We start from the raw sequence: 26,716 nt of genomic DNA on the forward strand, positions 1-26,716 counted from the left end.
GAAGGAGGAAAATCTCCAGATTCTATAACCTCCCCTCCCACATGAGAACAGGGGCAGCTTATGGTCCCCGTGGAGCTCTCACTGAAGGGACTAGTTCAGTTCCTCTTCTGCCTCTTAGGGAAATAGAACAGGGTCATTATGTCTATATCCCTTTCTCTACCAGTGATTTGTATAATTGGAAACATCAAAATCCCCCTTTTTCAGAAATACCCCAGGCTTTGATCTCCCTCCTAGAATCTGTTTTTCATACCCATGACCCAACCTGGGATGATTGTCAACAACTCCTTCAAGCCCTTTTCACCTCTGAGGAGAGAGAGGATCCAAGGGCAAGCCATAAAATCAGTGTTGGGAGGAACAGAGGGCCCACTTGATGAGCAACAACGGGCCCATGTTGAGGCACCACTTCTGTCCACCTGTCCCCCAAGGCAAGTTAATTCCTCAGGCGGGAGAGAAGCTCTCCAAAACTACCATCAGCATCTCCTAGCCGGCTTGAGGGGAACCCCTCGAAAGCCTACCAATTTGAGCAAGGTAAGCGAGGTCCTCCAAGGACCTGAGGAATCCCTTTCTGCCTTTCTGGAGTGTCTGTTGGAAGCATACCGTACGTATACTCCAATTGACCCAGATGCCCCTGCAAATTGACAGGCAATTAATTTGGCTTTTGTCACTCAGTCAGGCCCAGATATTAGAAAGAAACTGCAGCAGATAGAAGGATTTGAGGGAGAGAATAGGAAAAAGTTGATGAGTGTGGCGATGAAGGTGTTTAACAATAGGGATACTTTTGGGGATAGAAAGGCTAAAAAGATAGGAAAGGCAAACATTACAGCCTTGGCAGATGGAGGTTTTATCTGAAAGGAATACAGAGAAAATTAAAAAGAGGATAAAAGTAAAGTACGGCCCTTGTTAGAGAAGGATCAATGCACATATTGCAAAGAGAAGGGCCATTATAAAAGGGATTGTGAAAAGTTAAAAAGAAAGAGAGAGAAAGAGACTAAGAAAGAAAGAGACAGGGTTCTTCTAGTAGATAAAAAAGATTGATGAGGCAAAGGTGGGGATCTCCAAACACATCCACTGACCTCAGAAAGCCAGCATCTTGATCCCTTGCCAGACAGCCTAGAATACACCACTGCTTCCCATGAAAAAGCCCGACACCTCAGACTTCAAACCGGTACAGGATTTATGGAAAGTAAACAGCTGGGTGGAGACCGTTCACCCAACGGTACCAAACCCGTATACTCTGTTGAGTCTCATCCCTCCTGGTCATGTGTGGTACTCAGTATTAGACCTTAAAGATGCATTTTTCAGCCTGCCTCTAGCACCTGTGAGCCAGCCCCTCTTTGCCTTCAAATGGACTGACCCAGACACTGGAACAACCGGACAGCTGACATGGACCCGGCTGCCACAGGGATTCAAAACCTCCCCCACTCTGTTTGGCAAAGCTCTCAGCAAAGATCTGCAAGAGGTAAGAAAAGTGTTTCCCCAGGCGACTATTCTTCAGTATGTTGATGACCTCCTGGTGGCAACTTCAACCGATAAAGAATGCATTGCAGCCACAGAGGGCCTCCTGAAAGCCCTCCAGGAACTGGGATATCGGGTGTCCTGGAAGAAAGCTCAACTCTGCTGAACCAAGGTAACCTACTTGGGCTATATTCTTGAAAAGGGAAAGAGGAGGCTGGCAGAATCAAGAGTATCCACAATTCTCCAGATTCCGAAGCCAGGCTCAAAGAAACAGGTGTGAGAGTTCCTAGGGGCAGTTGGCTATTGCAGGATTTGGATTCCTGGCTTTGCTGAGATTGCCAAACCCCTGCATGAGGCCACTGCAGGAGGAAATACACCCCTCGAATGGACTGAGGCTTGCCAGCAGGCATTTCAATTGCTTAAGACTGCACTTGCATTGGCACCAGCCCTGGCATTGCCAGACTTAAACAAGCCCTATACCCTGTATGTGACAGAGAAAAGTGGGGTGGCTAAGGGAGTGATTACTCAGCTTTTGGGGCCATGGAAGCGACCTGTGGCATACCTCTCAAAGAAGCTCGACCTAGTGGCCCAAGAGTGGCCTACTTGTTTGAGGACAGTAGCAGCAGCAGCTGCTTTAACCCAAGAGGCTGACAAATTGACCTTTGGACAGGATTTAACTTTAATCACTCCCCATGCCATTGAGCCCTTGTTGAATAGCTCACCTAGCAAATGGCTGGCCAATGCCAGACTGTTACAATATCAAGGACTCCTATTAGAACAGCCACGCATTAAGTTTGCCACCACCGCTGGCCTCAATCCGGCTACTCTACTCCCAGAATCTGACAAACAAATGCCCATCCATGATTGCCTCGAGACTCTTGAAAACTCGAGGGGAGGACGTCCGGACTTGATGGACCAGGCCCTCCCCCATGCAGAGATAACGTTCTATACTGATGGGTGCAGTTTCGTTCATGATGGTGTGTGGTATGCTGGAGCGGCAGTGGTCAACCAGGACCAACAGGTGGAATGGGAGCAGGGGCTACCTCAAGGGACATCAGCACAGAAGGCTGAGCTGATTGCTTTAACTAAGGCTCTGGAATTGGGAAAAGGAAAAAGGATAAATATATTCACTGATAGCCATTATGCTTTTGCCACCTCCCATGTACATGGGGAGATTTATCAGAACACAGGGCTGCTAACCTCTGAAGGGAAGGAAATTAAAAATAAGACTGAGATATTGGCACTGCTACAAGCCATCTGGTTGCCCCGAGAGGTTGCCATCATCCATTGCCATGGGCACCAAAAGGGGTCAAGCCCCGAGGTGATTGGTAATAATGCTGCTGATCAGGCAGCAAGACAAGCCACCCAAAAATCAGTGGGGAAGCAAATGGTTCTGCTTCCCACACCGGTACTCCCAGAAAAACCTAAATATACAGACAAGGAGATAACGGAAATGAACAGGAGACACTGGACTCGAGGAAGACATGGGTGGTGGATGACTAAGGAGGGAAAGGTGGTGCTCCCAGCCACTGTAGCAGACACGTTGCTGCGAGAACTACATGAGTCTACCCACCTCGGTGAGAAAAAGATGATGGCTGTCTTACAACCCCATTTCGTCAGCCAGGGATTAGCCCAAAAGGCCCAGGACATAGTGAGATGATGCCCCACCTGCCTCAAGGTAAATGCTAATCAGGTAACCGGGCCCCCTGGGGTCCAACACAGAAGACTAACTCCAGGAGAACATTGGGAGTTGGACTTTACTGAAATAAAGCCTGGCATGTATGGGTACAAATACCTGCTAGTTTTTGTGGATACATTTTCAGGATGGGTAGAAGCATACCCCACCAAGAGGGAGACAGCAGAAGTAACAGTTAAAAACCTCCTGACAGAAATAGTTCCCCATTTTGGTTTGCCCTTAGCTCTGGGGTCCGACAATGGTCCAGCCTTTATGGCTAAAATATCTAAATTAATTAGTACTATCCTTGGAATAAAGTGGAATCTACACTGTGCCTATAGGCCTCAAAGTTCAGGACAGGTAGAAAGAACAAATCGAACTTTAAAGGAGATTCTGACTAAATTATGCTTGGAGACTGAACTAGGTTGGGTAGAACTTCTCCCTTTTGCCCTCCTCTGAACGAGGTGCACTCCCAAACCTCCCCTCAATCTGTCCCCCTTCCAGATTGTTTATGGGCGATCTCCCCCAATCATTCCATTAATAGATGTAGGATTAAAAAAAATTTTTCCCACCTTCGACTCCTTAAATCCTTAAAAGCAGTTCATCAGCTTCAGTCAGAGCTACATGAGACATTACGAAAGAAAATGACTAGTCCAAATGAAAAACCTTTACAACCTTTACCCTATAAGCTGGGAGATTTGGTTTTAATTCACAGGTTTGATTCCAAGACCCTGGAACCTCATTGGAAAGGACTGGTTCCTGCTGTCCTGTCAACTCCCTTGGCGGTGAAGGTGGCTGGACATTCTGCCTGGATACATCGCAACCATCTGAAAGCAGGACCCCCCGTGGACATCAAAAAGGACAAATGGAAGGTTATCAGCCAACCAGGTGACCAAAAGCTAAGACTGGAACGCATTGGAGATGTTTCACTTTGATGATGATATTCTCTGGGACACTGGCATTATTGTCCCCAAGAGGACTAGATCACACAAAAAATGTATGGATTCAATTGGCAAACTCGCTTAATTTGTCTGAATTCTGCTTAAATGTTGATGTAAATTTCCATTATGTGCTGGGAAGCTGTCTCATTCCGGTATGCACCTCTTTAGAATTAATACAACCCTATACCCTATTTAAGGACATCCTAGGAAAAAATCTTACTTACATGGATAGTTATAATTGGGGGCATGACACCTGCCGTAAACCTAAAAATGCTGTCAAATTATATACACCCAAGGTAATTATGTCAAACAAAGCTGAATGTGCTATGTATGAAAATTGTACAACCAAATGTCTGAGGATAAAATGGTCAAAAGGGATGTCCTGCCACATAAAACAAAAAAATTGTGTGTAACAATTGCCATATCTCCCTGCCCACAGGATGGTTTTATGCCTGTGAAGGAATAACCTTTAATTATATTCCAGCAAATTTAACCAAGACCCGTTGCTGTTTGAGTCATCTAGCTGTAGTGTTGCCAGACAGAACTGATTTGATTGTGCCTAACAGAACTAAACGTTGGTCACCTTACACTGCACCAGGATGCGATGATGACGTAGGTCTGTTAACAGATGCTGAAGTAATAACCATGATAGTATCTTTTGTTGCCCTGCCTTCTATAGGAGTCCATGCTGAAAAGGCAGTACGAAAATTAGCTTGCAAGGTGGTCAAAGGGTTAAATGCTACCTCATCAGCCTTGGCATTAATTAACCAAGAGTTACAGGAACAGAGACAGGCAATCTTAGATAATAGAGCAGCAATAGACTATTTGTTGCTCCTCCACCACCAAGGTTGTGAAAGAGTAAAAAATATGTGTTGTTTCAAGCTTACCGATAATGGTCCAAAGATCAAAGAAAAGGTAAAACAATTAGAAGATCTGGCTAAAAATATATATATAATGAGGATGGCGGGGACTTGTTCAAATGGTTAACTTCGTGGTTGCCCAACCTACAATGGTTAAAACAACTTTTTCTTGTCATCATAGTTGTGTGTACATGCTTATTATTGTCATGTTCTTGTATACAATGGATACCTACATTTGTGTGTAAGATTACTTAAGTTCCAAAAATCAGTGGGGAATGTGGGACTGCATAACCTTTTGTTGTGCCCAGATCGCAAGGTCCCCAAAGACCACCAAGGAGCCGATTCCGATGCAAACACACGAGGGTCGTTTATTCAAGCTCGAGCAGGGACTCTCATCCGACACTGACACAGTGGGTCAGGGTTGAGAGCCCCGACTCTAAAACACCAGGGGTTTTTACAGAGGTTACAGCAAGGCACGGGGTTTCAAAAAGGCACGGGGTTTCAAATCACACGCAAATCACACAATTGGCTAGCATTTAGCAAGTTTTGAAAGTTTAAACCTAATTGGTTGGGCCTTGAGCGCTGAAATGCAAACGGCTGCTCAAGTCATCGAAAAGAACATCTGGGATACTGGGGTATTAGAGTAACTACTGATTAGCTGTTGCAGACCATTGAGAAGAGCATCTGGGACATTGAGGCAGCTACCAATTAGCTGTTGCTAGGCTAGTTGCTAGGGGACTGCTGAACATTATCACAGGCAGGTGGCCAAAGTGCATCTTGTGGTTTTTCTTGGAACTAGAATTTATGTCCAGGCCACCTTACTCTAAAATGGGGCCAAAATTTTAAAATGGAGTCACTCAGGTCTCACAGGGTAAATCTTAGAAGTGGCCTATATGTGCATCAACAGATGAATGGATACAGAAAATGTGGCATTTACACACAGTAGAGCACTGCTCTGCCAGAAAGACAATCATCTGTGAGAAAATGGATGCACCCTGAGGCCATAATGTTAAGTGAAATAAATCAGACCTGCAGCTTAAATATCACATGATTTCTCTTATATAAGAAACCCAAAGTATAAATAAGAGCAAAATTGGGCTGGGGATTTAGCTCAGTGGTTTCGCCGCCTGCTGTACAAGCGCAAGGACCCGAGTTTGATCCCTGGTACCAAAAAAAAACCCCAAAAACAAATAAGAGCAAAATAAAAGATACAGAATAAGAAGTAGGGAAGCAAACCTTTCTCAAAAGGGAATGAGATCAAAGGACGGAATGAGAAAGGAGGGAAGGGACAGAAAGGGGATAAAACAGTGTTAAGATATATCATGTATAAGTACCAGCTGCACATGAAGAGTGTAGACCTTATGTACTACACACATGTACTAATAAAAATACAAAAATAAACTCCTAGCCAACTCTCCCAGCACACTCGATCAGCAAACATTACCAAGTACCTGCCCTGTGTCACTTAGACCAGACGCTATGATACCAAGGTAAGCAAGTCACATGACTTGTCCGCCGAGTCAGCAAGGTGCAGAAGTGGAAAATACAGCTAAATGCACACTAGGATATGGGAACACAGAAGTGAGTTACCAAGCAGACAGACAGTGCTCACATGGAAGACTTTCTGGAGGAAGTCATTTGAAGAAGGGATCTGAAGAATAAATTAGACAGGAAAAGGGAGTGGAGTGGTGATCTAGACAGCAGGAACAACTCATTCAAAGGCTCACAGGTAAGACAATGCAAGGGAGTGTCAGAGAAATTTATGTTTCCCCAGCAGCCTGAGCTAGAACAAGCCAGGCAAATCTGCTTTACCCATGTCCACCCTCTAAGTCAGTGTTGGATCCCTGGTCTGTACTCAGCTACATGGAGGGAAACCAGGATGCTGTCTGTGCTGGGGACACTTTCTCCCTCTAGCTGGAGACAAGAACCATTGAGGTTTAGATACCAGAGAGTGAGGTATCTAGGGACCCTCTACCATTGGCCACATCCTCACCTTGAACACCTCTACCAACCGAGAGCTTTCTGCCTCCCAAGGCAGCCAGTCCTGAAGCACCTGCAGTCACAGGGAAAGCTATTTCCTCAAAGCCAAAGAAACTGACCTCCCTAACACACCTCTCCGTGGTCTTCCTATCTGGAGGCTTCTCAATGCTTCAGCCTCCCCCAAAATTTGAAGAGGTTGCTCATGTCTCACCTCCACCCCAGCCCAGACCTCGCCTTCCATCGTGTGTAGGGAACACGATTTAAGAATTGTACTGGACAGTGCCACATAGTGGACCACACCACAGCTCTGGAAGGATTTTTAAAGGGGACTGCTACAGGCAGGGGCTATGAAGAGCAGGCATATTACAGGAGGAGAAACCATGGGGCTTGGAAGAAGGAGGGTTTGGCCAAGGGAGAGGAGATGGCAAGAGGAGGGGGAATAGCCCAGGCAAAGGCACTTTGGGAATCTCTGTTTGTTTTGCCAGTAACCTTGCATATCCTTAATATAAATTAATATATTTCCTATTAAAAACTGCAGAAAACTGTAGCTGAGCCAAGGGAAAGAATAAAAATGACCTACAATTCCACTACCACTCAAAACACCCAATTGGTGTTTTCATACCTATCCTTCAAGACTTTTTTTCTCCACGTGTGTAAGTTCTGTACGTGTTTTAACCAGCCTTGTGCTGTTCCAGACCGTGAGCTATTTGTCTCCAGCATTATTCTGAAGGCTGTATTTGCCTTGCTTTGAGTGGACAGACTATTATTCATGTAACCAAACCCCTGTTGTTGGACAAGGAAGCTATTCTTTATCTCTCTTTTTTTAAAGAACTTAATGTTACCAATGAATCTGGGAGGTCCTAAGTTCTCTAACAATCCAGATGTCTTCCTTTCCATTAATTCCCACATAACCACAGACCTTCATGATGATGGGCATCCCTTTCTCTCATCAGATTCCTCCCTTTGGGTTAGATAAGGTCGAAGCTTGTCCCTAGGTCAGCCACCTTGGTCCAGAGCTGCCTCCTCTCCCTACAGGGTCTCTTCGTAGCATTTTGTAACTTGTTCCTCTTCTTGTAGTCTCCCTACACCACTGTGTCCCTAAAGCCATCAAACCCCCCATGTCCATTGTGGTCCCTTCAGGAACACCAAAAGAGCTTGAGTCTTTCCAACCAAAGGACTTTAATGCCTGCAACCAGACAGATGGTGGGAGAATCGGGGTTCAATCAGGACCAGGAAGCAGCCAGAGATTCGCCACAGCAGGAAGCTGCTCCATCCTTCTAGCTAAACAGAAAGATGGGGGAGTGGATGTTACCTGAACCCAGGACTGGCCATTTAGGATTAGGAAGCAGCTTGGCTGGAGGGCCTGTCTGGTAGGAGTGAGAGCTCCAGAGACTCAGCCACTTCTGGAGATGCCACCCATGGCTGAAAATCCCCTGACCTCCTCAGCCCTGCAACCTGCCATGGGCTCGCCCTATCAGGAAGCCTCTAACAAAGGCCTCTGGTAAATGTTATTTCCTGCGATTTTAGTTAATGACTGACACAACCCCTGACTTAATTCCCCCAAAGCACAGCTTAGATTTGGCTATTTGGTCAAACAAACTTTAGCAAAGACTTAGAGCTGGTAACAATTATAACATAGAAAAGGAAAACTAAATCATACAGTCCTGGATATTACAGCCCATTACATCCAAAAAGCCAACCCCAGGGCTGGAGGTATAGCTTTCCTAGCACTCACGAGGCCCTGGGTTCTTCCCTAGCCCAGCAAAACAATAACCAAACTTTCCCAGGATCCTGTACAGGCCAGTCTGTTCCCAAAGGCCTTGGCTGCCATTAGGCTGTTGGGCCAGCCAGGGGCTGGGCCCTTTGATCAAGTCCACCCCAACTTGAGTCGAGGTCCCTTCAACCTTCTTTGCAGCTCACCAAGCAGTAGAAAACCACTTCCCAAACACCCACCCCCTCATTACCAGGAAGTTCATGTTCATCTCCATAGAGACTGTCTTCATGGCAGAATGATGCTGAGCAGCAGTGTCTTTCTTCATGGTCCCAAACCTAAGGCCCTGCCATGAATTTCGCCCCTCTCTGTGACACAGCAGAAGAAAATTCTGAAGTCTGAGATCAGATTTGTTTTTTTTTCTAAGCTTTTGCTGGTCCCAGCCCAAAAACTCAAGGTAAGAGTACCCAGGCCCCACCCAGCACTAGGAAGCTATTCCCAAGCACTGTCCAGCCTGGGCTCAGTACATGGGCACCAGACACACTGGATCTTCTACTTCAACAAAGCCAAGGAGTCAGAGTTTTGCTGCAAGGAACATTTTGAGTTGATTTTTTTTTCTCCCTTGCCCTGTTATTTTCTTCAGAGTAAATCCCCTGGGAATAAAATTATTGGGACAAAAGATAGGCACACAGTGCAAGCTTTGATACAGTGCCAATCGCTCTCTGATAAGCTCATATTTCATGGATTCTTTGCCTTTTCTGCCTCCCAGCTCCCTAATAAACTGCTGAAGAGTCTTGAGATGAATCAGCCACCGGACCAGATAAACAAGCCCGCCTGCCACAGTTGGTGTTCTCTACAGCCAGCAAAGGAACTCCCTTGGATCCCACCCAGGACGTGGAATTCCAGAGCACAGGGCCAGGCACCTTTGCACCCTGCCCCCACCACCCAGCCCTGCCCTCTAACTCCTTTCCCCGCCTTCTGCTGGGTGCCGGGTGGAGACACTGCCAAGGCGGCAAGGTTTCGCAGCCTGCCCTCTGTGCGGGGCCCGGGTGGAAGCCCAGAGGGCCCCGGGCAGGGCCATGAAGACGCTCCTGATCATCCTAGCTGTCGGATCCCTAGCCGGTGAGTACCCCCATCCCCAGGATCTTCCCCGCCCCAGGACCCAGGATTGGGGTTGTCATCTCTTGCCCTGAATAGCTCATTATGGCCAGTTTCATTTTCTTCCCTGCTTGGGCTGAACCAGGTGCCAGGGTTCTTGGGGAAGCAAGTAGCCAGCTTAGGGGTCTGGGAAGGGCTAGGGGGTGGGTGCCATCCAACCCTGGCTTCCTCCAGGGACTCAGATGACCCTTAGGTCAGAGCACATAGCCAGCTGTCAGAAGTGGGGTGCTAGATCCCCACACCCCAGCAACTGGAGGATTGGCTTGGGAGAGTCGGACATCCTTTGACCCCTCTCATCACCTGTTCAGGGTTTGTCATCTCTTTCTCTGATTCTGAGGGAGGGGTGGAGGGATGAGCTAGTGGGAGCTATTGCTTTTCTCCTCTGGCCTCTTGGGCTGGATCGGAAGAGCATTTCCTCCCAAAGTGGCCCAGAGGGCTACATTCAAGGGTCTTAAGGCACCAGGGTCCTCTTGCAAAGGAGATCACCAGGCATCCTTGTCAAATCCAATAAAGTAGACTTTTGGATTCATCATGGTGGAGACTAGACATGAGAGCCCAAGATGCATCTCTTCTCCTGGCATGGAACACAGGGTACTCTCAGGAAGCCAGAACACAGCACCGATGACAGAGAGGGAGGCATGGTCTTTTGTCCAGCACAGGATGAGGCCCAGGAAGAGACAGGGGCTCCCCCTCCATGCTGTCCCTGGCCAGCGTTGACAGGACCCTCTGTGCCTGTAGGCTGTGCTTCCCTGGCGTTAGCTGAGCAACTCCCCACTCTGGGCCCGGGATGGCCAGGGATTTGCTGCAGCCCCATGAGGCTCAGAGTGTGTCCTGTCTGGTGGGAAGCCCTTGTGCTCCCAGCCCTTTAGCATGGGTCCCAGGGAAGCCACTGTGAGGAGGTTGCTCAGGGCCAGCTGCACCCTCTGCAGACACAGCCCCTCACCCCTCAGTCTGGCTGAGCCCAGGGCATGCTGGATTGTTGCTATGTTTTTCCTTAGCTTCCCAACCAGTTGATAGATTATTTTTCCACACAAATGTGAAAACCTGCCTTTTATAAAGTCTGCCAGATGGCCGGGCTCCACACAACATACGTCTCCAGGTTTCACAATGTAGACTTTCACCCAGGAAGTGCAGAAATGACACAGGCGGGATGGATTTGGGGAGGGAAAGGAGCAAGTAGGGCAGGAGGTATTGGGGGCCTTGTTAGCTTCCAAGACCTCCTAAAAGAGAGGAGCCAGCCAAGGCCTGCCCACCCCACTCTGGAAGCCAATTTCCATTCCTTCTTGAAAAGTGGTACCAGCTACACCACCTCGAAACCCTTTACCAGTGGGCCCAAGCCTCGACCACCTGCCTCCCCCAGCCCAGGCAGCTTGCCTGGCATAATGACCTCAACCAGCAGCCTTTCCCACTGCAGCCGCGCCTATCCAACAGACCCCAGCCTTCCCTCCAATCTGGCCATGCCCCCCTGCCCTTGACTTCCCCGCACAGAAGCTACTCTTCAGTCTGTTTCCACTGCACTCACTCAGTTCTAGACCCAGCCCTGAATTCCAGAACCCCTCCCTCCAGAACTGCCAGTTCTGCCCCAACTGGGACCCAAACAGGAAGTCAGGCACATCATGGCGCACAACAGCAGGGCCATGGCACTGGGTAGAGGCTGTGAGAGCCCTACCCCATCCCCAAGACCCCACCCAGGGCTCTGGGAGCCTAGAAGATAAAGGTTTCCACAGTTGGGCCAACTAGACCCAGATTCAGAGAGGAGGGGGCTTCCCAGCAGACAGAGCTGTGTGGTGGCACTGAACTGACCCTTTCTGGCCTCACAGCTGCCTCCCTGAGCCACACAGTCCTCTCGCAGAAACTGTCTGTAGACTTGGAATGTGGCAGTAAATAACTGCCCAGTCCCTCACATGCTGACTCCAGCCAGCAACCTTTCCTGCCATGGTCATGGGTGAGTCCAGCACAGACACAGCAGACGTGCACACGGGCCTCGAGTCCTTGGCTCCACTGCATCCGTGTCTGTTTAGGCCACCCTGCGCATGCTCAGAGCTGGCCACCAGCCCTGGCCACCATCTGCTGGCCCCTCTTCCTCTCCACCACCAAGGGGGTCTCTAAGTCAAGGGCTCTTCGTTTACAGTGCAGACTCCCCACCTCCAACCCCTGCTTGGTGCCCAGTCTTTGCTGCGCCCCCTTGTCCTGAGTGGCAGTAAGCTGAGAAAAGGACTGGGCTGGGATGGACAGAGGCAGACACCTTTTTGTTTTCTTTTTGGTGTTAGGGGCTGAACCCAGGGCCTCAAGCATGTTCTAAGTGCAGACTGTACCCCCTGAGTTGCCCCCTGATCCGAGCTGTGTGCGCCTCTCTCTCCTCCCACCCTCCCTAGCCTGGGCCCTTTATGAAAGCCCCAGACCAGCATGGGCCAGGCCCCTCCCACACAGGGCTCTCCCCTCCCAGGTCCTCCCCCTTGGACTCAGCACACACTGGGCTCTTCTGTGTGAACACCTTCCCAGACCTTGCCCCACGGCATTCCCACCACCACCATTCTTGTGCCATAGTGCCTGGCAGCTCTGTCACTGCCTCCTCTGACACTGGGCAACATTTCAGTGAGTCTCAGTTTTTCTTATCCACAAAATGGGGATAGTAGTAGAGACCATCCCATCAGACTGTCCTGAGGATGGATGAAGCGAGAGGCTTGGGTCTGACACGGCCTTCATAAACATCAACCACTGCTCTTGTCATTATTGTCGGTCATCAGGAAGGGAGACTTATTTCCACCTCAGATATGAGGAAATTTTAATTCTAATAGCCTGAACAACTTCGTGGGCTGGCTGTGTAGCTCAGTGGTATAGCAGTAACCCAGCATGTGTGAGGCCCTGAGTTCAAATCCTGTCACCAAACACACACACACACACACACACACACAAATTAAACAGAGTTACCTAGCAATTCCACTCAGTTACAGGTCCAAGGAAATTAAAAATACACCCACTGAAAAATTCCTGCACAAATCTTCACAGCAGCATTATTTACAGTTGCCAAAAAGTAAAAACAACCCAAAAGTCCACCAGCTGATGAATAGATAAACAAAACGTGGTCTGTCCATACCACGGAATATTTTCCAGCCATAAAAAGGCAGCAAGGGCTGATTCATGCTACCATACAGATGAACCTTGAAAACATTAAGCTGAGTGGAAGAGGCCACATGCAAAAAGAAGCCACGACTCTGTGTACGTGCTAAGTCCAAAATAGGCAAATCCAGAGAGGTGTTGCTAGGGACTGAGTTGAAGGAGAATGGGATTGACCACAGTTTCTTTTGAGGGTGGTGGAAGTGTTCTTGAGATCACCAGTAGGGAGGGTAGCACCCCTCTTTGGCCGGCCGGGGCCAGGGTCCATGAGCCCACCGCTCACCCTCTCCTCACTCTCCTGCAGCTCACATGGCTGAGGACTCCCCTGAGCTTCTTCAGCACGTGAAATTCCAGTCCAGCAACTTTGAAAACATCCTCACATGGGACGGCAAGCCAGAGAGCATCCCAGGAACAGTCTACAGCGTGGAATACAAGATGTAGGCCTCCCGCCCCACCCGTCCCTCAGACACCGCCCCACAGCTGACCCCACCAAACATCCCCCTCTCCCAAGTCCCAGTGCCCACAAAGCTCTGCTTCTTTGCATTTCTTTTGCAGAAAGTGGTTAGTTCTACTGGCTCTGCCTGGGGAAAATGACAGTATCTTTGTCCTAAGTTGTCAGGTGGCTGAAATAAAATGAAGTCATTAGCAGTTGTTCCTGACAAATAAGAAGCTACCAACAATTGTTTTGCTATTATTGGTGAGAGAAGGTGAACACAAAGCTCTGCCCACCACCTGACTCCGTGCCCCCATCCAGTTCTCTCTTCCCATGAAGCCAGGGAGGAGGATGAACGGGAGCCCAGGAGTCTGCAAACCTGAAGTCCCGTTCCTGGTCCTCCCTCTGCCTCCTGTGACAAGTCTCTTGCCCTCTCTGATTCTCAATTTCTTTGTTTGTGAAGTGGGGATAATAGGGTTTGCTTTAAAGCCTTATGGTAACAGTGAGCCCATAATGTGGACTCAGACTGGCTAGGTTCAAATCCAGCTCACCACGTGTACACTTCAAAAGCATGGGCACATTTTATTCCTCTGAGGCTCAGCTTCCTTATTTGAAAAAGAGGGAAAATAATATACACACCTGAGGGGTCATTGTGAGAATCTACTGAGATCATCCACATGAAAGGCCCGGGACACAGAAGGTGCTAAGTAAATATTAGATATCGTTATCATCATCAATAAACCACAGGCCTAGCGGAGGGCATTTACTAACAATGTGCCACTGCTCCCTCACCTCCAGGTACGGAGAGCCAGAATGGCTGGCAAAAGTGGGCTGCCAGCAGATCACCCAGAAGTCCTGCAACTTGACCATGGAGACAGGCAACCTCACTGAGCTTTACTATGCCAGGGTCACGGCCATCAGCTCGGGAGGCTGGTCAGCCACCAAGATGACCGAACGGTTCAACTCGCTACAACACAGTGAGTAGGAGCCCCCATGTCTGGGGTGAGGGAACCACTGGCCTCTGACCCCTGGAGTAGGGAGAAGGTGCAGAGGGGCTCCGCACCCTGGGCATGTTGGGGGCAGAGCCAGGGGTTCGAGGGCGTGACCCCACGCCCATGGTCATCCCTTCACCACCCTTTCACCCAGACACCAGCCATGTGCAGGACTTTGCTCTTTTTGCCCATTGGCTTAGCTGATGCCTCCGGGCTTGGGGTGGGAGGGGAGGGGGCACAGTCATTCCTCATCGTCCACACAGCCTCAGACCCTGCCAGACAATTCTGACTTTCTCTTCTCTTTTCTCTCCCTTTTCTCAGCTACCATCAAACCACCAGATGTGACTTGTGTCCCCCAAGTGAGATCCATTCAGATGATTGTCCATCCCACTCCCACACCCGTGCACACCACAGATGGCCACCAGCTCACCCTGGAGGAGATCTTCCAGGACCTGTTCTACCGCTTGGAGCTCCATGTCAACCACACCTACCAAATGGTACATGTATGTTAAAGGCTGGTCCTTCCTTGTCTGGGGTACCCCATCTCTCCCAATTAGATCTGTGTTGCTTTAAGTAGAAAGATAAGGTGGTATATAAAATAGCGTTTCCCAAATCATATTTCTTTTCTTCTTTTTTTTGTTTTTTTGGTGCCAGGGATCAAACTCTGGACCTTGCGTTTTCGAGGCAGACAGCGGAACCACTGAACTAAATCCCCAACTCCCAAATCACATTTCTTGGAGGGCTTCTTTTTAAGCCTTGTAAACATCACAGCCACACCCTCACTCTTGTGGGTTCATGCACAAGTACACAATAGCATGCTGATGGCTCTGACAAGTCCTTCAGGGGCAAGACTCCAAAGTGGGATTTGTTTAATACAACTGTTCTCAGGTTTATTTGACCATAAAAATTTTTTTGCATAAGATAGATTTTTAAGTTTGTCTTCTAAATTGTAGAAAATACCTTCTAACACTGTAGAAAACTACCTCTATTAGCATCCTCAGGTGCTCTCTTTAGAAAATGCTGGAGATGATTCTGCTGCTGCAGTCCTTTTGGCTGCTTCTCCACTGTTTGCAAGGATCTCTACCAGGAGTGTCTTAAGATTAATCAGAATGCAAGGTGGAAGAAAAGGGCATAAATTGAGAGAAGCTTGAGCAGACTGGCTGGATCCATGCTCTACAGCTGGGGGTGATGGGAGGAGAGAGTGTGTTTGTTTCAGAAGGCAAGGAGAGCAATTAGAGGTTATTGAGGAGGAAGAGTCCTGATCACTGCTGTTTTTGATAAATATTTGGAGTTTAACTAAAGATGTTATTATTATTGATTCCCAATTTAATTCAGTTTGTGGTCAGAGAACACACTCTGCCTGATATCAGTCCTTCAAATTGATTAAGATTTGTTTTACGGCCAGCATGTGGCCTGTCTTGATGAATATTCCACATATTCCTGACAAGAATGTGTATTTGTGGTTGTTTGGTGGAATGCCACATAAATACCAATTAGGTAGAGATGACTATTAGTATTATGAGGAGCTTCTGTTTCCCTCCTGACTTGGGGAGGGATCTGTTGTGCTCTGAGCTGCTGAAAGTATTAAAGGTTCCAACCATGAGGTGGATTTGTCTGGTTTCCTCTTTAATTCTCTGCATTTTTCTTTCACCCGTTTTGAAAGTATTATTAGACATATCCACTAATGATTGTTACATCCTCCTGGTAAACTGGCCATTGGATCACACGAAGTGTCCCTTTCTTACCTCTGGATAAACTCTTTGTATTAAAATCTACTTTACCTGATACCAATTTAGCCACTCCAGTCTTTTTACAGCTTGTATAGTATATTTTTTTTTACCACCCATTTATTTTCAACCTGTGTTTTCCTATTTATAGTATATCTCTTGCTGGCTTGTGCACTTTCAGGAATACAGGTCCCGGCCCTTTTTTTTTTTTGGTGCCCGGAATCAATCTCAGAACCTTGCGCTTGCAAAGCAGTCAGTGGCACCACAGAGCTAAATCCCCGGCCCAGGTCCTGGCCCTTTAATGGAAGATGTTTGCATTGCTTAAGGCAATTAGATAGAAGAAATATGAGAGGGGATTTGTCAAAGATGATTTCTACATTTGGGATTTGGGTCTATAGAAAAAGAATGATGCTATTAACAGAATCAGAAAATCTGAAACAAGTGTGGGTGTGGTTCAGGGCAGATCCCATCTAAGAGGTCCATGTGTTTGATATGCTGAGCAAGAGGTGCCCACACAGAGATACCATAAAGGGAGCCAGCAGTGCCCATCTGAACTGTAGATCTTTCTGAGTAGTGTGGGAGTTATCCCCACACTGGTGATCAGAGAAGCCACAGACCCAGATTACATCACTAAGTGACTACAGTGTACGAGAGAGAAGAAAAAAAAATGCATGAAGAGCAATCTTGCAGAACCAAGTCAAGAAGAGCATAAGAGAGGCAGGAGCTGAACAAGAGGGGGACGCAGAGAGGAGTTCAGGGTGAAAAAGTTCAGAGGCACACAGGAGGGTGAGCGCCAGAAACCAGAGTGGAGGAGAGAGCAGCGGAGACAAAGGAGCATGGACTTCCCTCAGCAGGTACAGTGACCAGAGAGTTGGGCGCTGCACCTCCCGAGCCTGAAAAGCCAGGTGGCCTGTGGACACAGACACGTGTGGATGGGAGGCAGGGACCAGGATTGTGTCCTATAAATATAGGCCAGGCCATCCAAGGATCTGGAATAGAGAAGCATTGTAATTCTACTAATTTTCTATAATGATCCCAGTGGCACCAAGATGAATATGAAAACAGACAAGGGCCAAATCAGAGACAAGTGACCAGTAAGGAGGCCACAGTAGGAGTCCAGGCTGAAGCCCACTTCGGGCAAAGGCCAAGAGGAAAGCAAGAGAGGGATGGACATTCAAAGGTCTTTTTGTTTTGCTTTTGCTTTGCCTCTCCTTTCCTTTCCTTTCCTTTCTCTTCTTTTTCTTTCTTTCTTTTCTTCTTTTATTTCAGTACTAGGGACTGAACCCAAGGACATCTCATTGAACTACATCCCTCAGTGGTGCCACTGCCTGCCTTGTAAGCGCAAGGACCTGAGTTCGATTCCCGGTACCAAAAAAAAAAAGGTTAATGAAAATAAAGGCGTGTTATTTGGCCAGGGATTTAGCTCAGTGGTTCCGGTGCCTGCCTCGCAAGTGCAAGGTCCCAAGTTCAATTCCTGGTACCAAAAAAAAAAGAGAGAACTACATCCCCAACCCTTTTTGCTTTTTGAGATAAGTTCTCACTAAATTACCTAGACTGATTCTCCTGCCTCAGTCTCCCAAGTTGCTGAGATTACAGACTTGCACCAGCATGCCCTGCTTCAAAGGACTTTTGATGTTTGCTAAGGAAGGAGGAGGAAGATGAGAAAGACTGTGAGGAGAGCAGGGGTGGCCGGGGCCATGAGCCGTGGTAGTATCTGTAGGCTGCTTACAAAGTGTAGCGCTAAGCCAAAGGTCCAGGCAGCTTGGAGGCTGATTGGATTGGAGAATAAAGGTCAGAGACCGGAATGAAGCACTGCAAGCTGATCTTGTGGTTCTCGTCTGGAGTGCGGGCTGGCTTGGGCTCCACTCGGAGACTGGCCTTGCTCACTTTGACCCTCTGTCCAATTCAGCACCTTGGAGGGAAGCAGCGAGAATTTGAGTTTTCTGGCTTGACCCCTGACACAGAATTTCTTGGGAGCATCGTGATTTCAGTTCCAACCTGGTCCAAGGAGAGCGCCCCTTATGTGTGCAGAGTGAAGACGCTGCCAGGTGAGCATTTCGGGAGCCCCGAGGGGTTGAGAAGCCCGGATGGACGCAAGTGAGGGCTTAAGTCCGCTCCTCCCTCCCTGTACCCAAAATGAAGCTTGGCAGTGCACTGAAAAACCATGGCAGGGCCGTGTAATATTAAGACCGATCTTTGTTTATCATAACCACCATAGCGGATGGGTTGTCATGGCAAAGGTTTAATCCCCACCCTCAGCCTACATCTGAATTTCCTCTCTCTGGCCAGTGCTGTGAGTATCCTGGCAAAGCAAACTCACCTTAATATCAACCCAAGTGATATATGGCAGTTGGGGTGGGGGTGGCGCTGGGAATCTACATGGAACAGGAGGGGGAGCAAAGAAGATAACAGGATCCCTCAATGCCTTCCAAAGCCAAACAATAATGACTGCAATGACGATAATTAGCTTCTCTGCCTTGTTAACCAGACACCGGGTACCACTAAGCAGGAGCCTCCTGAGCAGTGTATGAGGCAGGCCTTATTACCATTCTCCTTTTATGGAACAGGAAACTGAAGTTCAGAGTGGTTAAGTAACTTGCTCAAGGTCATGCAGGTGAAGGACAGAACAAAACCCAGTTGCAGAGGCCACATTCTCACTACTGCACTACTGCAGATATGAAACTCCACTCAATCATAAGCATCTGATTTTTTTTTTTTTTTGGTAGGGCAGGGGATTGAGCCCAGGGCCTTCTCACTGAGCTGCATCCCCAGCCATTTTTATTTTTTTATTTTGAGACATAGAACCTTGCCAAATTGACCAGGTAAAGACTCAGACTTTCGATCTTCTAGCTTCAGCCCCCTAGAGTGCTGGGATTACAGGTGTGCACCACCACACCCAGCTTCTGATCTTTTTATTAGTGTTTCTTTTCCTAGGCAGAGAGAAACAGTGCGATTCTTCATGCCACAAGATTAGAATCTGAATACTATAGCAGCAAATTGGACGGATTGGGGAAAACAGTTTCTACTTTTGCCATCTTGTTTAGATTAGTGTCTGTGTGTAATTTCTGGGAGCTGGACATAGCACAGGGCCGGGGGGTAACTGGGTCCCATTCTTGGCTTTATGTGGGAACTCAGCTTATCAGCGGCCCAAGTGCCCACCGGATCCCAGAGCCTCCCCTGCCTGGTTGTAGAGGACCAGGCCACTCTTGGGCATCCTTCCTGGGCAACGCCTGGGAGACCAGAGTAAAACTGGGCCAGGGGGAACTAGAGAGTGGAAATGGGTAGCCAGCTGGTCTTGAGTGGGCACCCAGCTGGCATTGTGTACATGGTTTGTGCCTCTCTCCCCTGGACTCAGCAGATAAATCTCACTCTGTTTCTGACAACATGCAGACACTCCACACTTACCTCATCCATGATGTGACATCATCTTTTCAAAGACCTAGCTATTTTATACAAATCACACATCCTGATGAGTATCTTTTACTGACATATAGGTGATACCTCATCCTTCAAAATAAAATAAATTAAAAACAATTCCTACCACTTATTAATTTCTACTCTATTTCTACTATGTGTTTCAAATGCTTTACATCTACTCTGCTATCTTTATTATTGCATGTTATTTATATTTAAAACAATACTGAAAGTTGGGTCTCATCATCCCCATTTTACAGAGGTGGAGCTCTGGGTCAGAGAGGTTCAGTAACTTGTCCATGACAACACAGCTAGTCAGCTGGCTCTGAAACCAGGGCTCTAACCTCCACCTTGCAGCTTGGCTTCTAGCTCTTCCCTCGACTGCACGTTTATTCCCCTTACTTCCATTTCAGAGAGATACATCCTGCCCTTGACCCTATTTCCTGGACTCTGCCTCACCCAGAGCCCAGAATCTCCATGTGATTTCCTTCAGGATGTCTGGAGAGTTACAGAGCACTGTACCAGCATCTTAGTGCTGGAAATAGATCTCAAGATCATCTCACCCATATCGTTATTTTATGAGTACAGATGAGGAAACAGAGACATCATTAGGTACTGGCTGTGAGGAGGAGAGTTGGAGGTGTAGGTGTCAATCCTGGCTTCTCCACTGAGAAGCTGTGTGATTATGGTCAAGTCACTTACCCTCTCTGAGACTCGGCCTTGTGATCTACAAGAAAGGAGCATCCTTATCCTTAGCATTGTTCTGATGATTAGCTGGGATGACATAGGTAGAGCACCCAGCACACTGCATGGCCTGTAGGATGTGTTTCACAGGCAACTGGTACTAATAAAGGGGAGACCAGAGAGGGTGGTATAGCAGGGAGAATGCTCAGCATGCATGTTCCTTACCCTGGGCTGGCATCTTGTTACTCCATCCCATCTCCCTCTGGGCAAAATGGCCCATGGGAAATGTCTCAAGCCAGGGAACATCCCAAGTTCCCATCCTGTCCTGGTGCAATGAGCAGCAGTTTCCCACTAACATGAGGCACATCATATGGAAAGAGGAGAGGTTGATGGGTATCATGTGACCATGGGCAGCTGACCTGGAGATGCCTAGGCCACGCTGGCCAAGGGAGGATCAGGGAGTAGGCTCAAAGTAGAGGCTCTGAGATTCCTGGGGTTTACTGTGCCAGCTGAGTTCGTGGAGGCTGGTGGTCAGCTCCCACACTGAGGCCACTTGGGGTCGGGAAGACAAGGGTGACCTGGACAATCAGGACCCTGGATAATGTAAACTCAGTTTTACCAAAACCTCTCCCACCACCTCCAAAAGCCCATTCTCAAGTCCTGCTCAGGGTGCTGCCAGGAAATGGCACAGACCGGAAGGCGCCCCGCACAATGGGCTGGGCAGGGAGAAGCCTCAGGCACTGGAGTCCCACCTCCCATCCTGCCCTTTTAGAAGGGGTAGCATTCCTATCCCTTTCCTAGGCAAGGTCCTCCTGACACCCAGGCCCTTCCCTGGCAGAGAGACAGAGCAGGACAGGCAAGTTGTCCCTTCTACCCACCCTCTGCTGTTCCCTTCCTGCTGCCCTTAGACAGAGGCAGGAGGGGCTCTGCCTTGCACTCTGCCCTCCAGAAGTCTCTGCTTGCCCCCCCTCATGCCATTCCCCACAAGGGGAGGGCCCCACACAGCAAAGGGGACAGGTCCTTCTGGCCCCCGAAGCCTCCCTTCTGGACCACACTCTTGAATACTGGGACACTGAAGTCCCCTATGCTGGTGGCCCAAACCTGCATCCTGTCTAGGCAGACCTCTTCCTTGGGTCTCTCCTTGTTCAGGCAGACACTGACTGAGGAACAGACCCTTGGCCCACAGGAAGACCAATTGGTGGCTCTTTGCAGGGCCCTAAATGAGCCTGGCCGGTGGGCCAGAGGCCCTGGCAGTGGGGATGGAGCCGTGGGCTGGGAGTCAAGAGGGGGCTTTCCCTGCATCTCCATGTTGGAGGGAGCAGAGCCCACCGTCCTGGCCAGGGGCCCTGTAGCTCCTTACCCAGGGCAGGGCCCAGCCTCACGTGGCCTCCCCTTCCTCCCAGATCGGACGTGGACCTACTTCTTCTCAGGCGCTGTCCTCTTCTTCGCTGGCTTCCTTGTCACCATGCTTTTCTACCTGAGCAACAGATATATCACCAAGCCACCTGTGCCCCCCAATTCCCTGGTAAGTCATCCCAGCTGGGCAGGAGGGAGAGGACAAGGGAGGGCCCCAAAGCTCCAGGGAACAGGGGCTCCCCTGGTTCTCCCTGAACTGCAGGGTACCATAAGTCTAGTGGGTGTCCTGTTGGAATTCTTGATCCAGCCCAACGTTGACAAAAATGGTCACCAGCAGAGGGGTGGGTGACCGGGAATGGTGGACATGGAACAGAAAAGCCATACAGCCCAAGTGTGTCCAGGGCAGGTGGGTGACAGGACCTGAGTGACAGCAAGGGGACTGCAGGCCAGGTGTTGTCCTATCTTCGGTTTTCAAAAGAAAAGTCAGTATTTCAATTTGTGAAATCTCCCAAGTTTCAAATAACAGCAATTAAATTTAAACTGTGCCTCCCTGTGTGAACCTCCCAAGGCACAGCCCAGGCCCCGCTGGCTGCCCTGAGCCTCCTCTCTGCCCCAGCAGCCAGACTCTCCCAGAGTCCCACTCGCAGCCCTCAGCACTTGGAGCAGCTGCCCCACGCGAGGCACAGGAGCTCTGAAGGCACTTTGCTTAATGTCCACACCCACGGGAGCTGCGTCTGTCAGCTCCCCTGGTCTCCCCTGCTGCCCTACCCTTCTCCCTGAGCCCTGCATCAGGCCCTCAAGGCCCCGTGAGCCAAACAACACCCCCAAATCTGGGTCCCCAGCTTCCTAGATTATCTACCTCCTGGGGAAACCAGACCCTAAATCTCCTCCCAGAGAGAACATAGATGCAGACATGGCTCTGGGGCAAAGGCCTAGAGCCCCGTCCCTCTTTAGAGGAATCATTGTGCAGGGGGGAGGCAGGGCTCATACATTATTTATTTGTTTATTTTTGCTATGATGGGGATGGAACCCAGGGCCTCATGCGTGCTAGGCAATGGCTCTACCCACTGAGCCACGCGACACAGGCCCATGCACCTGACAGGGCCCCTCCCACAGCCCCACCCCCGTGGAGGGCCCCGCCTACCCACAGCCCCATGGGGAGCGCAGGACTCGCCCTAAGAGCACGGGTTGTTGTCATCCTTGCACAGAATGTCCAGCGAGTGCTGACTTTCCAGCCGCTGCGCTTCATCCAGGAGCACGTGCTCATCCCCGCCTTGGATCTCAGCAGCCCCAGCAGTCTGGCCCAGCCCGTGCAGTACGCCCAGGTCATGATCTCCGGGCCCACAGAGCCTCCAGGGGCCACAACGCTACACAACCTGCCTGAGATGGCCTACTTGGGGCACTCGGACGTCTCCATCCTCCGGGCTGCCAATGTGCCACCTCACCAGACGCTCTCCCCACCGTCCTACAACCCGAAGGCAGCCCCTGAGGTCAGGCCCCTGTCCTACACTCTGCAGGTGGCCCCTGATGCCAAAGCCCTACTCTACACTCCACAGGCCTTCTCTACAGCTCCGCCTCCCTCCTACACCTCCCAGGCCACTGGGGATGGAGGGCCTGCTTCCTACGGGGTATGCCTGGAAGGCTGTGGCACCAGCTTGCCCCCAGGGATGCCCTCCAGTCCCAAGCTTCTCAGGCCCAAAGGTCAGCTCCAAAAAGAGGCACCGGTGGGAAGCTGCATCCCTGGTGACTTCTCTCTGCAGGGAGTGAGCTCTGTGACCATGGAGGGACTCCAGGAAGCAGAACTGTTCCGCTCACCCCTGGGGGTCTGTACGGACAGAGAACTGGACCTGCATGTGCTACACAATGGGGACCCAGAGACCCTACCGTACCTACAGGACCCGCTCTCCCTCCTCTCCTCTGTGCAGATCGAAGGCCACCCTGTGTCTCTCCCTTTGCACCCTCCTTCCCTCTCCTGCTCCACCTCCAACCAGGGGCCACATCCCTGGGGCCTGCTGGACTCCCTTGTGTGTCCCAAGGACGAGGTTCAGGTATCTGAGGCTGAGCCCCTGAGACCAGGCCCCAGGGCCTTGGAGCTCAAGCAGTCCACAGAGCTGGACTCTCTTTTCCAAGGCCTGGCCCTCACCGTGCAGTGGGAGTCCTGAGAGAAGCAAAGCTGGCCTGGGCTTCCTTTGGTCCCCACCAGCATCTCCTTCTTGGCTGTCAACCTCACACCCAGCCATGCCACATGCTCTGCAGCCCAGCCAATGTGGGAAAACTGGGGAAGAGCCAGAAGAAGGAGGACAGGGGGCCTGCTGTGCACGAGTTCCCTGTCAGAGCTGAAAAGCATTATGGGAACTCCAGCTGGAGAAGACCAGGGTAAATGAGTGACATGTGCACATGACATAAGCTCTCAGAACCTGGCAGGCAGGACAGTCAGGGTCCAGGGAGGTAAGACAGCCAAACCCCTAGAGACCCAGAGCTCCAGCTCTGAGGATGCTGGGCTCTGGGCTGGCAGGGAGCCTGACCCCATTCTAGGACCATTTCATAATCTAGCTCAGCAGAGTGTGGCATCTGCCCAAGGTGGGAGAAGAAGCCTGCAGTGGCAGGCTGGGCAGAACCAGAGCAACCTGCCCTTCTGCCAAGGCCAGAGGTAGCACAGTAGTGAGACTGCTGGGAGGGGTATGGCTGGGGCTTGGTCCACACCAGGGCCCACGCCTGAAGTGGTATCATTCCAGTTTCACCCTCCAGGAAATGCAGTCTAGGGAGGTAGCCATACAAGCCTTTCCTTCAGGCAGGAGTTTCCAGCTTTATCTTGAGAACTGGATTTGAAAAGAACACAGAGCCTGGCATGGTGGTTCATGCCTGTAATCCCAGCACTGTGGGAGGCTGAGGCAGGAGGATTGCAGCTTTGAGCCTAGTCTGGGCAACTTAGCGACTTAGTAATACTCCAGCTCAAAATTTTTAAAAATTTAAAGGAACTGGGAATGTAGCTCAGTGCAAAAGTCCTGGGTTCAATCCTCATTATTAAAGGAGAAAGAGACAGAGAAAGAGAGAGAGAGAGAGAGAGAAACATGGGGCCATGAAGCCCCTGAAGGGGACCCAAAACAAACTGTTTTTATACAGCTTTGGAAACTCAATCTTGTGTTTAGACCATCTGGGTTCAAATTTCAACCTCATCACTAACCAGGTGTGTGACTGCAACCAAATGAATCACTGCTCAGAACCTCAGTTTCCTCAGCTGCAAAATGGGGACAATACCACCCAAGTCATGGGTTGTGGTGAGGGTGAAATTAATGTTTATAAAGTGCTTAACAATAGCTGGCACATGGGTGTTGCCCCAAAATGTGGCTGTTTCCTGTTGTGAATTTTTATTGATCTGGCAGTGCAAGGAGCGACTCTGTCCATGTGAGTTGGCTTCTGACCTCCTGAGCATTTTCTCCAGGACTCAGAGGATCCCAGTTGCCTCAGGATTGCTCCAGGTCAAGCCAAGAGCCAGACCGCCCAGGGCAAGCAAGGGGAGGGATTACAGAGCCCTCTGAAAACAGGGTACAGAGATCCATGAGGCGGAGCTCTGTCCCTGTGGTTCCAGGTGGAAGCTGTTTTGACTACAGCCACCATCAAGGGCTTCTGTCCCTCCCACCTCCTGCCACCCACCGGAGGCCAGCTGGCATCTGCTCCTGGAAAAAGAGGCACCCTGCTCTGTGCTTTCAGAAAGCCACTACATCTTTCTCTCTGCACATCTCAGATGACCATTAGAGGAGGAAACTGAAGTCCAGAGAGGAGAAGGGACATACCAAGCCTCGCTCTGCAGGCCACAGCAGAGTTGGTGCTCAGATCCAGGCTCTTTGTCCTCATCAAGAGAAGGACATTCCATACCTGTTGGGGCCTAAGGAGGGGAGGGCACCTCATGGGTCCCTGAAAGATAAGGGCTCCCTGTTCCCACCTTCTTGCCCCAAGTTTCTGAGAAACAAAATCAAACTCCAGTTGCCCAAGAGTGGCCTGTCCTGGAGTACACAGTGTCCTTTTTTCTGTACTCACCTGTGTCTCACCTTGTCTTCCCACCCCTTCCCCTCCCTGGGACACGGTGACAGGTGGTGGCATTCTTATCTGTGTGCAATTAATATTTAACATCTCTTCAGAGTCGCTGACCCAATATCTATGCAACAGAGGCAGGGGAGTCACCCACCTGCACAGCCTGGTCTGGACACTGCAAATAAATCTACTTCCTGTCCCTTGGCTAAAGGTTAATTGTCTTCACCTTGTTTATTATTGAAAACAACAGAACAGCTGGACAATTTGCACTGGGTGCATGGGGCCAGTGAGATACAAAGGTGTTTTTGTTAAGAGCCATAAACATCTCTTCCACCTCATAGGATCACACAGGATACAAACATTCCAAAAAAGATTCTCAGAGGGAGGAGTCTGAGGGTCTGGCTCCAAGTCTGTTTTAGAGGTCTCTGGCCCCCAGGCAGTCCAGGCCTGTAGATGAACTGGAACCAGTTAGAGAACAGGTGTCCAAGTCCCTGGGGACCCTGCCATTCCTGAGAGTCCTGGCCCCATATCAGGAAACTCCATGGCCCTGACCCGCCCATCCCAGACAGGTAAATCTCCAAGGTGTCACCTGCCTCCAAGTCATGACAGGGCCAAGCCCAGGCATGAGTGAATAGAAATACACCGCCTGCCTCACAAGCAAAAGGACCCAAGTTCAATCCCTGGTACCAAAGGAAAAAAAAAAAAAGTAGAAATACAGAACTCCCTTTATCCTCAGGGGAAACATTTCAGGATCCCCAGTGTGCCTGAAGCCCCAGATAATATGGAACACTGTATGTACTGTGTGTTCTACATCTACAGACCCACAGTAAATTTAATTTATAAGTTAGGTACCAGAAGAGATCAACAAATATTTAATAATAAAATAGAACAATGACTGAATTGAGTAAAATAAAGGCTACTTGCCCCATGATAACACAGATGACAATGGAGATGGCTACTGACTAATGGGAGAGTAGTGTATACAACGTGGACTCCGTGGCCAAAGGGAGGAATCATGTCTGGAGCTGGATGGAGCAGGACAGGGTGAGGTTTCATTGTTCTACTCAGAATGGTCTGCAACTTAAAACTTACGAATTGACTATTTTGGGAATTTTCCATTTAACATTTTTGGACTATAGTTGAATACAGGTAACCACAGGAAGCAAAGCCACAGGAAACGG

General features: G+C 49.5%; 1 protein-coding gene across 4 annotated transcripts; it reads left to right on the plus strand.

Moving 5' to 3' along the window:
- The first annotated feature begins 3,853 nt into the window (after positions 1-3,853).
- On the plus strand, positions 3,854-25,751 carry Il22ra1 (interleukin 22 receptor subunit alpha 1). Of its 4 annotated transcripts, none has more exons than XM_004850588.3 (8): positions 3,854-4,018; positions 9,392-9,744; positions 13,202-13,334; positions 14,129-14,307; positions 14,644-14,825; positions 17,959-18,097; positions 21,551-21,672; positions 22,712-25,751. In XM_004850588.3, the coding sequence occupies exons 2-8, from the start codon at positions 9,702-9,704 to the stop codon at positions 23,663-23,665; spliced, it is 1,752 nt and encodes a 583-aa protein (XP_004850645.1). In that variant the 5' UTR covers positions 3,854-4,018; positions 9,392-9,701; the 3' UTR covers positions 23,666-25,751. The 4 variants fall into 4 exon arrangements, with proteins under 4 accessions (XP_004850645.1, XP_087071687.1, XP_004850646.1 ...); XM_087215561.1 differs by having other exon boundaries at positions 21,578-21,672; XM_004850589.3 differs by having other exon boundaries at positions 14,644-14,819.
- The last annotated feature ends 965 nt before the right edge of the window (positions 25,752-26,716 follow it).

This window comes from Heterocephalus glaber, unplaced genomic scaffold (assembly GCF_053883595.1).
Source record: "Heterocephalus glaber isolate CG9 unplaced genomic scaffold, H.glaber_assembly_v1.0 deba00001452, whole genome shotgun sequence".
In the NCBI taxonomy this organism is placed as follows: domain Eukaryota; kingdom Metazoa; phylum Chordata; class Mammalia; order Rodentia; family Bathyergidae; genus Heterocephalus; species Heterocephalus glaber.